The sequence below is a fragment of the Gobio gobio genome (genome assembly GCF_949357685.1).
Source record: "Gobio gobio genome assembly, chromosome: 22".
NCBI lineage: Eukaryota > Metazoa > Chordata > Actinopteri > Cypriniformes > Gobionidae > Gobio > Gobio gobio.
The window spans coordinates 20,780,301-20,796,253 of NC_137118.1; the positions used below are offsets into that span (position 1 = coordinate 20,780,301).

The window sequence follows — 15,953 nt, forward strand, 5'->3', positions numbered from 1 at the left end:
ATAATATTTACGCCTACTATTTTTAATCAATTGACATTATTAAATTTAAGCCCTCAGTTGAATTTAGACAATGGTTTTAACCCATGATGGACGGCAAACTTTAACTTTACAATTCCACTTTAACTAATCCAGAGAGTAATTCAAATCAACATCATAAATGACAAAAGTCGTCATAACAGACAGAGCTGGATAACAATCCATTTAAAGCTCGTCGCGTGTTCTGGATCATCTTTTCACCAGATTCCTTCAAAATTATCAGTTTCTCTAAAGGTTGTCGTTTACCTTAACCCATCTGTAATTGTCAAATACCCATTCCAGAGGTTAATGACACCCAATTAGGACAGAACAGTTCTAGGAACACATACAACATAAAGTGCAGTCACACCCACACACACATTAAACATTAATTGCTCATCCGCAAATTTTACTTTTAGTGTTTACTCAAATTATTATTTAAACTCAGTTTTTGCATCTGCTCATTATTAATTTGTCTCTACAAAAGTCAGCTGGATTGTTTTGGTTCTGATATAATTTCTTTGTTTTGTTTCAGCTTTAGCAGGGCGATAACAAATTGCACCATCCCTGCTTCCACAAGCAGTCTCTCTCTCTCTCTAACCTTTTTAACAGTCTTCTAAGACTTTAACTTCAATGTGAAATTCATCTCATACCTTTTTAAACACTGTTTTCCCTAAAACATGTCTTATTATTTTCAAGTGATGCCATGTGCTTTTACTCATCAATATCTTATATCATCTGTGGCACAGGCTCAGATATCAGCCTTGAGCTGGTTTTGAAATAGAGAGAGACTTCTATGCATTCAGGACTGGTACTGCATTTTCATAAACTTTTAACTTGTCACTCTAGCACAGCATAAGACTTGGCTAGAGATCACATTTATCTTCCAATAAACGTCAGACTTCACACTATCTCAGCGTAAGACCTGGCTAGAAATTAAAATTGTTTTCAAATAAGCGACAGATATTTTCCTTTTAACTCTATCTTTTGCCAGAATTGACGGTTCCAAATAATCATAATTTTATATTTGTCTTTTGCGCAAACAATAAAATTAACTTCAAACATCTAAATTGAGTCTGAGTTACTCTTCCAATTTTAGCCACAGCAACAGAAATGACACTGTGGGGCAGATTCAGATAAGCAAATTGTTTTATTACAGCTCAGCATGAGCTTATCTTTTGAAACCAAAACATCAGCTTCTAGGGTTTTTAGCTTTTAACACCCATTCTCCTACGGTGTTTTTACCAACATCCAGTCAAATAAACTTTATCAGAATTTTTTACGAATCATTTTAACATTTTTATCATTTAAACCCTCTATGTCTCTAATTATATAGTTACTGCCATTAATTGTTAACCTCATAATTTATTTTAAAATGATCATGGATCTTTCCTTTAAAAGGAATTCCTTAAGACGTCAATATATGAACTTATTACTTATTTCCTTATTTTCAATCTGTGTACCTCTGTTTAAAATCCCTCCGTGTCCGTGACTATATCTGCTTTTTCCTTTTTTTTTTTTCAAAAACAACTTCAAGTCCTTTTACTCAGACTACACAGACCAAATCCTACATAAGTTTCAGTGATTTCCTGCCAATTTATCTCATAAACAGTTAGGAATCAAAACATTTTCCAGTCTTTTAGCTTTTAGCCAGTCAAGTTTCTGATTAACTTTTCAAATTAGAATTAAAACCTTTGCTGCCCATTTACTTGATAATTCTTTCAAATTTATTTGACGTCAGGGCTTCAGAGCAGCGCTGCTTACAGCGTTTGCTGTCTTTCGTCTCAAAATCTTTTTCTGGACTGATCATATCACTCAAATTTTTAGCCATCATTTTAATCAAAGTTCATACTCACCTGAAATGATACCAGCAGAGATGGAGGCGGCAATCTTTAACCAACACAGCTGTGGCTTCTGCGTGATGAAACTGCAAAGTACACTTATACGAAAAAGTCACTTACTGGTCCATTCCAATTTGGGTCATACCTTACATTTTACTCGGGATCGTTCCTGATGCATCCCTGGCAAACAACCCTGAATCTATTTTTATTTAGTTTAACTAATAACTTAATCCCTAACTGTCTATTGTCCTAAATTCGGGGATCCCCTATCTGAGTTGGAAGAGACGGAGAAGGTTTGCGGTGATGCACTGGCCCCCTTTGTCCAGTGCCGCATGCCCCTTTTAGGAGTGGTATCCTTACCTTAGCCCTTAATCAGCTCTCTCCCCTTTAAGCATGCCTACGTTGCACCCCGTTTCCAAATTATTGGCCTACTGGAGCGACTTCTTATACCCCTTGTGTGTTTCTCAAAAAGCTCTCGACTTACTCAGAGTAGCCGAAACACAATCCTTAGTATAATTATTCCCTATTTCCCATTGAAATAAAGCTCTCCCGTTCCCCTAACCCAGTCTCTTCCAGTCAGACAAGTCTAATAATAAAAATATACTACCTTATCTACTTGTTTGCCAGAGGTGTACCAAGGAATGATTGCTCGCCAAATCTCCACCATAAACTGTTGGGGTAACAGCTTAGGACCCAGGACCAGTAGTGAAAAATGAAGACCAGGAGTCAGGAGTCAGATTAATTAAAGAAAATTTTACTGAAGAATAGTTTGCAGTTTCATCAGCAGAAGCCAGCTTCAAGAGGAGTTTGTTGGCCGCGCTCCCTCTAACAGGCTCCCCGCCTCCGTCTAACGTACATACAATTTTCTGAACAGTTATACTGTTTTCAAGGTCTAGACACGTCATTACTGCCATGTGGAATGATTCTGATTGGTTCTAACAACATGCAACGTAAGCAACTTTCCACACGTAGACAGATAGGAGCATATATCTCTAAAAATGCGTAGACTTGATGTCGCCCAGGCCCAGATTAGTCCCCAGTGACCTCGGAGGTCACAGAAAAGCGTCTAAAGGTCTGGCATCGCCTGCAGGAAGGCCCATATCCAATACTGGATCTGCACAGAATCATGAGACGCACACACAAAGTTCCCCAGAAAAACAGTTTCCATCAAGGTCGAGACATCTTAACTAACCATCAACAAAGCACTTCTCCAAAACATGCTGATACTACATTTAGTACAGAAGTGACTTTATTCTATAAAGAAAGAAAAGTATCAGAGAGGTACATTTCTCCCCAAAAGAGTCCCATAGCTGTTACATGGATGACCCCAGGGGTCACCTCAGTAAGACATATAGTTAACACATGCTGATCTCGTTTTACTCCCTGGAGTGTATTACAACACCAAGGACAGTTGCCTGTCAGCACGTCTTGACACAGACATCAGAGCAGTTCCTGAATAATCTGGATTCAAAAGCACAGAGCAACTAAAACACTACAATATCCAAAATCACTCCGTGAATATAGAGAACTGATTTATCAAATGTAGGAAATGGTTATAACTTGATTATCATTCATTCTTATTTTAATATTGAACATAAAATCATTCTTGAAGGATATGTGTCTGATGAAGAGACAAGTGATGTTTTGCTTGACCCTTGACCCTTCAGTGACATATAAACTCACAATTGTGAGTTAAAAAGTCCAATTCTGAGGGAAAAAAACACGCAATTCTGACTTCATAACTCTCAACTGGGTGATATAAAGTCACAATTGTATGTTATAATTGCGAGATATAATTCTGACTTTATAACTCACAATTGGGACTTTATATAAGTCAAAATTGTGTGATGTAAACAGAATTGTTAGAAAAAAAGTCGCAAATACCTTTTTTATTTTTTATTCTGTTGTTTATTTTTTAAACAAGCTTCCTAGTATTGGGATTGTACAGAGACATAAACTGCCAGCAAGACGACATCTTTCCTGGGAAGACAATGCCAGGCCTCATTCTGCATGTGCTACAACAGAGTGGTTTCTAGACACCCTATACCGTCAAGTGGATGTGCTTGAATGCCTGCATGCAGTCCAGAGGTGTCTCTTATTGAAAATATATGGCTCACCATGAGAAAGGAAAATCAGACAACGATGACGACACACTGTTGAGCAGCTGACTTTTATCAGCCGAGTTTGGAAAAAAATTCCACTTGCAAAAATCCAGCTGTGGCAAACAGGGCGGGGCCAAGAGCAGTGGGAACTGAGCGAGGCTGGTGACGCAATTACTAATGAGCGATTGCTCCTCGAGTCCGAAAGAGGAGGTCCGAAAGGATAAAAGGAGTGATGACAGTGAAGGATGAGAGAGGACCAGGCCTGTACTATTTATGTTGTGTTTTATGTTTTATTATGTTTATATGCGGCAGTTGTCTCTGAAGGGATGCCGCTTTTACTTTCATTTTGTTGTTTGTTTATTTTTATATTAAAGTTACTTGAACACTCGCCGATTCCCACCTCCTTCTTCCCTGAACTATTAACATCGTTACAGCAAAAATTTGTATCCTCAATTCCCAAACTATTAAAAAGTGTAATTAAAAGGAAAGGTGATGTAATACAGTTGGAAACATGCCTCTGTCCCAACTTTTTTGGAGTGCGTTGCAGCAATCAAAATTTGATAACATTTACAAAATACACTTAAGTTGGTTAGTGAAAACATTGGAAATATTTTCTTTGTACTTTTGTCAGGTTAAAGAGAATTAACAACCACAGATTCTTGATTTTATTGCATTTAACAAAATGTCCCAAAAGTTACATAATAGTACATATACTGTTTGCATATTTCAATTTTATTTAAATAAATGATGCTGGTGGGACATATTGGTGGCTATTGTTGAAGAAACACCACCATATCAGCATTGTCATATCTAATTATATAGCATGAATGTTTTTTTTCAACATACACAATTGTACACAATTGAAAATATGAATACATTATTCTCTATTTACAGTTGCCATACAGTGTCTCGAGACCACGTTCAAGATCAGCTCCAGTGACTGCGATCTTGCCACCCCTCAGCCACTGAAAGAGATATTCCTCAACTCTGTCCTCAAAGTAACTACATTTTATACTTATAAATCTGTTTTCCTGTCATTATTTTGATTACTGTTGTTCTTATTCAGTGTATTATCAAGCAAGCAAGCTTTAAGACACACATTTCCCAAAGTTTCTTGTCTAATTGTTATTTACAGAATGATATTGTTGCGTCACCTGAGACGATTCCATCTCCAGAGGACATTGAGAGAGCCGAGCAGCTTAAAAATGAGGGCATGTCAACCTTTCCTACTGTATTTAGATTTAAAACACTGCCAGAATCATACTACAGGATGCATTATGTATAACTAAATAGCATCGTTCTATCATCACATTTTTTCCATTGTGATGATGCAAATAAAAACATGATCAATAATGAAGGCATCATTTATTCCCGACGCTCAAATGCTTTTGTGTTTCTTTATTAGGGAATAACCACATGAAAGAGGAGAATTATAGCTGTGCTGTGGAGTGTTATACAAAAGCCATTGAGTTGGAACAAAGAAATGCAGTTTATTACTGTAACAGGTGAACGCTTTGATTTCACACTGTGAGAATGTGTCGCTCATAAAGACGGATGTGTTGAGGTTTGGTGTTGACTGCTGGGATTTTTCTCTCTCAGGGCTGCGGCACATAGTAAGCTTGGAAACTACACAGAGGCTACGGGAGACTGTGAACGAGCGATTGCGATCGACCCTTCATACAGTAAAGCTTATGGCAGAATGGGGTGAGATGATTGAATTATTGTGGTATAACCAATCAGTGTTATTGTAACTGATTAAATTAATCAGTCTCATGAGTATTAAATGAATCAGTCTCATGAGTATTAAATGATTCAGTCTCATAAGTATTCAATGAATCAGTCTCATGAACATTAAATTATTAGTTTCATGAGTATTAAATGAATCAGTCTCGTGAGCATTAAATGAATCAGTCTCATGAGTATTAAACAAATCAGTCTCATGAGTATTAAATGAATCAGTCTCATGAGTATTAAATGAATCAGTCTCATGAGTATTAGATGAATTAGTCTCATGAGTATTAGATGAATCAGTCTCATGAGTATTAAATTAATCAGTCTCATGAGTATTAGATGAATCAGTCTCATGAGTATTAAATTAATCAGTCTCATGAGTATTAGATGAATCAGTCTCATGAGTATTAGATGAATCAGTCTCATGAGTATTAAATTAATCAGTCTCATGAGCATTAAATGAATTAGTCTCATGAGCATTAAATTAATCAGTCTCATGAGCATTAAATTAATCAGTGTCATGATCATTAAATTAATCAGTGTCATGAGCATTAAATGAATCAGTGTCATGAGCATTAAATGAATCAGTCTCATGAGCATTACATTAATCAGTGTCATGAGCATTAAATGAATCAGTCTCATGAGCATTAAATGAATCAGTGTCATGAGCATTAAATTAATCAGTCTCATGAGCATTAAATGAATCAGTCTCATGAACATTAAATGAATCAGTCTCATGAGCATTAAATTAATCAGTCTCATGAACATTAAATGAATCAGTCTCATGAGCATTAAATTAATCAGTGTCATGAGCATTAAATGAATCAGTGTCATGAGCATTAAATGAATCAGTCTCATGAGCATTAAATGAATCAGTGTCATGAGCATTAAATTAATCAGTCTCATGAGCATTAAATGAATCAGTCTCATGAACATTAAATGAATCAGTCTCATGAGCATTAAATTAATCAGTGTGATGAGCATTAAATTAATCAGTGTCATGAGCATTAAATGAATCAGTCTCATGAGCATTAAATGAATCAGTGTCATGAGCATTAAATTAATCAGTCTCATGAGCATTAAATGAATCAGTCTCATGAACATTAAATGAATCAGTCTCATGAGCATTAAATTAATCAGTGTGATGAGCATTAAATTAATCAGTGTGATGAGCATTAAATGAATCAGTGTCATGAGCATTAAATGAATCAGTCTCATGAGCATTAAATGAATCAGTGTCATGATCATTAAATTAATCAGTTTCATGAGCATTACATGAATCAGTTTAATGAGCATTACATGAATCAGTTTAATGAGCATTAAATTAATCAGTCTAATGAGCATTAAAATGAATAAATGAGCATGAAATTTCACGAGTTATATAGTATAGTGTAATATATAGTTAGGAACAATTATTGAGGGGAGGGTGATTCCTCAAACATACTAAAAATCATTAATGGAATCATTATGGAACTAGATTGTTCATTAGATGAATCAGAATTAAATATTTTATATAAAAGATAAAATATTTTAAAAGTAACCAGTATGTTAGTTATTAATTTACAAAATTACAGTACTTTTATCTTCTTTGATCTCTTTATAATTATAGATTGGCTCTAACTTCCATGAGCAAGTATCCAGAAGCGATATCTTATTTTAATAAAGCTCTGGTGTTAGATCCTGAAAACGACACCTACAAATCCAACCTAAAGATTGCAGAGCAGAAACACAAGGAAGCGTCCAGTCCTGTGAGTAGAAGAAGCTGCTGTCATGTGTAGATCGTTACATTGAAATTTGATCCACCTTATAAAGAACTTCAGTCTATCTTGGTTTTTAATGATTATTCAGTATATTGAGTATCCAGGTTGAGTAATTAAATATGAGAACTAGCCAATAATAACTCCTAACATTAGCTTTTACATGTTGTGTTCTCACAGACGGCCACAGGACTGGGGTTTGACATGGCCAGCCTCATCAATAATCCGGCTTTCATTAGCATGGTATGTGCAAGTATGTGGTTTCGCATTTCTCTGTTAATAGTATTTATGAAAAGGGTCATAAATCGACCCTGCGACCCTGCGACCCCTTTCATCTGTCTGTAATGCAGTCCATGCCAAGGCAGTTAAAGGATAGTCAGTGGAATCAGACTGAGGGTGAGTGTGTGGTTTCTAGCACACTGCAGCGGTCTAGAAATTGGGACACTTTCATAAAAAGAACTCCAACTTTTTAAGACCTAAATGTATAACATTGAATGCAGGGTATGACTTTGTTGGTGTAGAGGAAGGAAGAAATCAAGAAAGAAACACTATATTGACAAAAGTATTGGGACACCCCTCCAAATCATTAAACTAAGATTGCTCCAATCCCTTCCATGGCCACAGGTGTATAAAATCAAGCACCTAGGCATTCAGACTGCTTCAGACTAAAAGATGTGTTCTTTAAATTTGATGTTTGTATCCACTCAAACACTTTCTCTTTTGCACTATAGGCTGCCAGTGTGATGCAAAACCAGCAGGTGCAACAACTGTAAGTTTAAAAAAATCAACTCTGCACATTTGTGGTATACCTTCCAAATTAAACCTTTCAAATAATTTAAAGGGATAGTTCACCGAAAATCACCTTATGTCATTCCAAACTTGTATTACTTTTGTTCATCTTTGGAACACACACAAAAAATATTTTTGTTCATCCATTGAAAGTCTACAAAATCAACATCTTCCAGCTTCAAAACGTACAAGACATTGTAAAAGAATGAATTGAGCAATTTCTTCCAAAAAGTATGATCACTTCATGATGAACAGAGGCGTTTATTCACGTACAAACATTGACACACATACACACAAACAATTTGAGAAATCAACTTTAGGAATCATTTTAATATTGTTGAAAACCAGTGTGCTGCTTAATATTTTTGTCTAAACCATTATACATTTTTTTCCAGGTTTCTTTAATGAATAGAAAGTAAACTTTTGAACAGTAGTGTACAATTGGGCAATTTATTCCAAGCAATGCAGTCACCTTATATGATGAATACACTCAACAAAAAAAAAGGTTCTATATGGCACCAAAAATGGTTCTTGGCTCGTAATCATAGGGGAACCTTTTTAAGTGCTATATAGCACGGTTCTTCAGAGGTGCTATATAGCACCTTAGTCAAAGAACCGGTGAAGAACCTCTGAAGAACCGCTGAAGAACCACTTAAGCACCACTGAAGCACCAAAATTGGTGCTATATAGCACTTAAAAAGGTTCCCCTATGATTACGAGCCAGGAACCATTTTTGGTGCCATATAGAACCTTTTTTTTTAGAGTGTAGATTTGTTTTAGGCTTCTATTCTTAATTTATCAACGCACGTTCATAGAGTACCTCAAATATGTTGAACAGAAACTCAACCGTACTTTCTTGACGTGGTATGAGAACCGATGAGCAGTGTTGGGGAGTAACGAAATACATATTATGACTTAGTTACGTTTAAAATACAAAATTTTAGTTACTGTATTTCATTACAGTTACATTTTAAATGGGTGGTAATCAAATTACAGTTACATCCGAAAAGTATTTTAGATTACCAAAGTGATTCGTTTGAATTTAAATGTAATGTATCTAATTTAAACATGAATGAAAACAGTAACGGGCAATTCAAGTAAACAGCGATTGGTAATTCTCAGACTGACATATCTTATAAGATACATTTCTGCTGATACGTTTCACACCCCTTGCAGAATATGCAAAATTGTTATAATTTGAACATAAAAATTGCATGTTACTTTTATTTAGTACTGTCCTGAATAAGCCATTTCACATAATAGATAGTTTACATATACTCCACAAGACAAAATGACTGAATTTATACAAATTGCCACATTTAAAACTGCACATACCCTTAAAAAACTTAACTTTCTGTCGGTACCTGGATGATTCATTCATGTTTTCATGTCATGTTATCTCATTTGTTTAGATAATTGTGACTTTTTTTTCTCGCAATTGCAAGATTATATCTCATAATTCTCAGAAAAAAAGTCAGAATTGTGAGATACAGGGTTCCCATGCTTCTTGAAAGTACTTGAAAGCTTCAGAATTTCAGACACATGGATTCAAGCCCTGGAAAGTACTTGAAAACAAACATATGTCCTTAAAAGTGCTTGAATTAAGCATGAACTGCATTTTGTTAGAGTAGCATGGTGCTATTACAAAAATTGGCCTTCATGCGCTGCTAAGCGCCATCTACTGTCAAAAGCCCTATTCGGACGGTAATTGTTTCTCGTGGGGTCATAAGGTATTTTCATTATTGACAGGGGCTAGTCTGTAATTTTATTGCCGTCCGAATCCAGAATGTCAGTGTTTTTCTCCCACCACCCGTGTAAAAATCCCCACCCGAATTACCAACTGTATTTAGACAAACAACAAGGTTGTGTGGTAATTTAAAGGGGTGGTAAAACACATTCTTTCGAAGGCTTGATTGTGTTTGTGGGGTGCACTGTAACATGAGTTCATGCTTCGTTTGAAAAAAATTGCATTATTTTTCATATATTTTACCTTTATTCTACACTGCTCTGTCCCTCCCTGTAAAAACGGTCTGATGGTTTCCGGGTTCTATGAAGCCGGTCCCTCAAAAATACGCAAAGGGCTCAGATTGGTTAGCTGGCCCAGTGTGTTGTGATTCGATAAAATCCGTCTAGTGCATGTTTGTCGGAAATGTCACGCCCCTTACCTTTACCGGTAGACTGTTTTGGTAGTATTAGAAACAATGGCGTCTATAAAACCATACCAATTTGAGCCCGAATCGGACCCAGAACATTTTAGTGAAGATGATCGAGCAGAACCTGTTCAGTCCTCAAGAGTAAAGACTGCGGATCTATAGTGATCGCTACTGAATGGCACTGTTTGTATTTTTAGAACGATTATAGCCAAATATCTATCGCAAGAATTATTAACCCAAAACAAACACTAAACATTGGCTTTACTAGTAGCCAAATCAAACACAGAACCATGTTTAGCATCCATGTAGATAAACAATACATAAAAGCTCTAATCAAAGAATAATTTACATTAATTCCAAGTTCGCTGTTGAGATTTTAAAAAAAGTTTGTAACGGTAGGTGTTTGTCGGATAACGTTAAGTATGAATGAGCATTTAACAAACTAGTCTGCAGAGCCAAACTGCGTTGTCATTTGTTTACTATCTTGCTACAACGTACAATTAACAATACAAACTATTACAGGAAAACACATCGACGAAAAATAAATCATACTTACAGGTTGTGGTCCGTAAACAGCTTCTGTTTTTAAATCCATCTTTCAGGACAAGCCATTGTGTGAATCCTGCATTGAACTTGCGAAGATTGTGGAAGCTTTCCTCAGTGAAATGTGCAGCGGGAGCTCACACTGGATTCACACTGGCAGCGTTTGTCTCGCGCAGCTGAACCGCGGCTCGTGTATTGCAAATACAGACGAATATTTTACATTATGTCACATTTTCCGGTCTTCTCCTCCGACCCCTGTCTGTCTCGTGCTTTGATTTATGATGGGCAGCATATATCTGCTGCAAATGCGACCTGTTCCCCTCTGTCTCATACACACATGCATATAACATGTTGTATGTTAAACGCACTGCAACTCACCCCCGTCCCTAGGAAGGCTGAACAAAGTGGACCTGCAATCCGGATGAAAATAACAGCGTTTCGTCGGCATTGCGGAAACAACCCTCCAGCCTACTAACTATACCACAACAACTCTTGCCCACAGCAATACAAAATGCCCCCCCCCCCCCCCCCCCCTTATTTAATATTCTCGGAGGAGGGATTTATGTAAATATTGGGACTGGTGATGTCAGCAACCCTGGAGGAATGTCTGTAGTCGCCTACCGGCCGTTTGCTGTAGTCGTTAGAAATTGATTTCTTTAAAAGCAAATATCTCCCTTTGCTTTAAACTTTGAACGTTGTAACTTTGCAGATGTTGTTTATCCTCAAACAGCAACATTACACACTAGAAAAGTGAAATCGTGTTTTACCACCCCTTTAATTGTCGTCCGAATCCACATCTCTGAGTTTTCAAGATGAGATCAGTTCAAAATTCACTGTTTATATCCTTTTTGACCCCTGCAGAGCACCGTACGGTTGCGCTTTGCTGTAATTTGGATGCATTTTAAAGATCTAGATTTTCATTACTGAAATGCTGGCAAGTATTTACAAGAGCAATATTTCATCACCGCTCAAAAAATAAAAAGATGAAAAGCATGTAAACATTTGAAATGGGCCGTTATTACGGCAGAAATTATATATGTTAAATATAATATATGTGCAGGTCTTAAAATCCTTCAAATTGATTTTTAAAAAGGTACGTGTATAGGTGATTTATATCATATAAATTATATTTTTAATGCCTAACAATTAACTAGAAAATTTTTTAATTAGAAAATCATGTATACAATATTATCCCTATGATTTGATGTTTTAGTTTTAATTAAGTAATGATAACTAAAACTAGTGTGAAATAAATGTAAGAAGCAGGAATAAGAGTGCTGCAAACTGCATCTCTCGCTCTTGTACACCAGCCTCTTTCCTCATTGGATTTTGTAAAATTGGAAATTTTTCCTCATTGGAAATTGTATTTTAGTTGTCAGTATATGCTTTAGCGTTACTGCATTAATTATAGACACAGGTACAGTAGGTATTTGATATATTGGCAGTAACACACCCACCTTTATCATATTTATTATGCTTGATTTAAAATAAAAGGTGCTTTAAAAAGTCCTTGAAAGTCCTTGAATCGGGTGTTCATGAAAGAGTGGGAACCCTGGAGATAAAAAGTCGCAATTACCGTTTTTATATTCCGTGGTGGAAACAAGCTTTCATGAAACACAATGCATTAAGAGCAGGGGGTGAAAACTTTTGAACATTTTTCTTTTTTGTTTAAGGATCATATTTTTTCATTTAGTACTGCCCTTCAGAACTTAATAACTACATGTTTCCGAAAAGACAACATTTTTTTTGTACTCATTTTGTCTTTTCGGAAACGTAGTTATTAGCTTGTGAAGGGCAGTACTAAATGAAAAAATATATTTTACCCTGTTCATCCAATTCAAAAGGTTTACACACCTGAGCATCAATATTGTTTATTTTATAATCCAACATTGTCTGGATTTTTTGCTTCAATAAATATTGTTGAAAACTGATGTTGTTTAAAATAATATGTAGATGAAAACCAAGTCCTATGTTTGGCTTATTAGTATTCCAAAGTAGGCCTGAAGTATTTAGATTAAGTTACAAAACTTGCAAAATGCATTACAATTACTTTTTAAAGCATGTATTTTGTAATCTGTAGTGAAATAAATTTGAAAAGTAACCTTCCCAACCCTGTCAATGAGGTTTGTTCTCATGCTAAAGGCACACACGGACAAAGGTTTTTTGGATGAACCATCCCTTCAAACAGCTAATACTGCAACGGCTGTTGACAATATTTTAAAAACGTCATGTCACAGTGTGTTTGTGATTAACTGTCCAAAACCAGAATGTCGGGCATGATGTCTAACGCGGTGGGGGGACCTGCAGCAGGAGTGGGTGGATTATCTGACATATCCAGTCTCATTGAAGCGTGAGCACCTTCTCTTTGACATTTGATTGACTTGACATGTGTTCCACGGAAGGTTTTAAGAATGATGAGGTACATAGATATTCAGAGGTGATGTGTATAATATACCACTGCATCAGAGGCACCAAGCAGTATTACAAATGGCATGATGTGCCACATAATCTAGGATTCCGACACTATGTTTTGAGATGTGTTCTGTTTGTTGACGTTCCTCTCAGCGGACAGCAGTTCGCCCAGCAGATCCAGCAGCAGAATCCAGAACTGATCGAACAGCTGAGGAACCACATCCGGAGTCGCTCCTTCAGCGGCAGCGCAGAGGAACACTCCTGATCCCAGCAGGTCTGAGACGTCATCCTCATCCTGTCTAAATAACTATACACTTACATGCAGTCCTGATGTGAGTAAGCTCTGTGATTTGCAACGCATTGTGCTGTGGTGCTCATGTGGGCTTTCATAAGTTTGAATACAGCTTGTGACATTTCCAACCTAGGCTCATTGGAAAAACGTGCCGAAACGTACCTATACATACAGTTTACTGCAGTTTCCAGCAAAAATCAACACTAGAGGCAGGAAGATGCAAACAACTTGTAATCCTTTACACAAAAAATTACTTATTTTTATGCATTTCCTTGCAAAATATATGACTTGACCTTTAGCTAGCTACGTTTACATGCAGTTATCAGGCTTATGGCTCAATCAAACTGAGAAGCCTTCAATGCCGCTGCAGCCATGGTACGGCCGTGAAGATCCGCGACTATTACGCAGGAATGAGAAAGTAGTTCCTAGCCAAATAGGTGTAGAAAATCGCAACTTTTCATTTTCAGTTGGTCTTAGCACACGATGTAACTGTAGAAGAGTCAAGTTTTAAATAGGAAAAATATTGAAAGTGTCTTTGGTCATTTTTTGAATGAGAAGCTAATAAACTGTTTAAAATCAATGATGTATGCTAAGCTATGCTAAAAGTGCTACCGCCAGAGACAAAGATCGGCTGAATGGATTCAAAAACAGTAAAACTCAACTATTTAACTCTAGGGGACTTGTAAAATGAGCCTATTTTCAAAAAAAGTGGCGTGTTCCTTTAAGCTTCCATAAGCATGAACTGAAAATGTTCCAGACTGGACACGCACCCTGAATGAATGACAATGCGGCCGTGAATGAATTCCGGGCGGCCGTGCTCATTTTAGTTTTGGTTTTGAATTAGCGCCAATTCGGGGGTGGGTTGCTTGAATTGTGGGTTCATTAGCCTATTATTCTTCATGAAAAACAAAACAGTCCAATGACAAACTCACTTAAATAGGCGCTTTTACATTTCGCTTTGAAACCAAATCTTCCGCGATCATCTGGTCCGTCATCTCCTCACTTTATGATGAATGAAATCTGACTCCTGCTGCTAGTTTGTGCTGCGACTCTTATTCGGCTTGTGCTGTATTGAGCAGACACTTTCAGTTTTTAAATTGTAGTGTCTGTTCTCTAACTGAACTAAATGATTTTATTACTATAAAATCGAAACGACGGTGGGGGTGGTGCCGCGGTGGGCAACTGATGTAACCGGTGGGAGTGGCCTGGTAGGGCAGCAAAGCAAGTGCATTCTGGGAGTTGTTGTCTTTCATCCATATGAGCCAAAAATATGGCTTTTCTCAGCCTAGAAGGCACCAACTTCTAAAATAATTTCACATTTCTACTACATAAATTACCCATTTTAAATACACATTCATCTTCCCTGCGGTGAAGTACCCCTTTAAATAACAGATTATTTTCTTCAAGAGACACAACGTGAAGTTGACCGTTTAGCCAGTGGTTTGATTTACTGACACATAGACAAAGAACATCTGACTGTAGACGAAATATTACATATCAGAAATCACTGGTCACAGATCAGGCATTAGAATTGACATGGTTACTTATGTTGTTGCATTACTGTCACGTCCAAATCGTAAAAGTCTGTTTGCAAAGCCTGTGGCGAAATAGTGACTGATTTACCAAAGAAACCACAGTGAAATGTACTCAATACAAATAAATACTGCTTAACTGATACATTCACATAGTTGAAAATAAATAGCAACATTCATAGCATTAGGATTCTTTGGAAGGTAATGTAATTTTTTGTCCAGTCACCCACTGATCGCTCTTTTCTCCTTTTACAAATACATTTTTTTTTTTACTTTTTGCCTTTTGTGAACTGCAAAAAATGCTGTCATTTAGTATTTTTGTCTTGTTTCTAGTATAAATATATAAAAAAATTCTTACATCAAGATGCATTTACTAGATAAGTTAAATGACATTAGATATTTTTTCTTATTTTCTGGAAAATAAAATTAAATTGAAGTGAGTTTTTGGTTAAAACAAGCAAATATATCTGCCAATGGGGTAAGAAAAATAATGTTTCTGTTTGGAATCTTGGATTCTGTTTGCTTCTGTCCCAAACAGAAATAAGAATAATCCATTGGGAAATAATTTAGTTTGTTTCAAACAACTCAACTCAATTCATTTGGATTTTTTCCCCCAGGAATCAAGAAAAAATATGTAATTTTTCTTAGTAAAAGCATCTTGATTTAAGAATTTTTAGATATTTGGACTGGAAAAAAGATAATTTTTTGTAGTGTGGTTTTACCTGTGGTGATCTAATTGAGCATGTGTTAGAAGCCCCTGATCTAGACTTTCATTACTAAAATGCT

At 36.4% G+C, this 15,953-nt stretch overlaps 1 protein-coding gene across 1 annotated transcript in view; it reads left to right on the forward strand.

Moving 5' to 3' along the window:
• Positions 1-15,953, forward strand: part of sgtb (small glutamine rich tetratricopeptide repeat co-chaperone beta) — a 30,776-nt gene that overhangs the window by 12,616 nt on the left and 2,207 nt on the right. The window contains exons 3-11 of the mRNA XM_079804554.1: positions 4,853-4,956; positions 5,094-5,169; positions 5,364-5,463; positions 5,558-5,662; positions 7,299-7,437; positions 7,627-7,689; positions 8,178-8,215; positions 13,198-13,281; positions 13,497-13,617. Of these exons, the coding sequence (XP_079660680.1) occupies positions 4,853-4,956; positions 5,094-5,169; positions 5,364-5,463; positions 5,558-5,662; positions 7,299-7,437; positions 7,627-7,689; positions 8,178-8,215; positions 13,198-13,281; positions 13,497-13,608 (821 nt within the window). The 3' untranslated portion in view covers positions 13,609-13,617. The remainder of the gene's footprint in view (positions 1-4,852; positions 4,957-5,093; positions 5,170-5,363; positions 5,464-5,557; positions 5,663-7,298; positions 7,438-7,626; positions 7,690-8,177; positions 8,216-13,197; positions 13,282-13,496; positions 13,618-15,953) is intronic.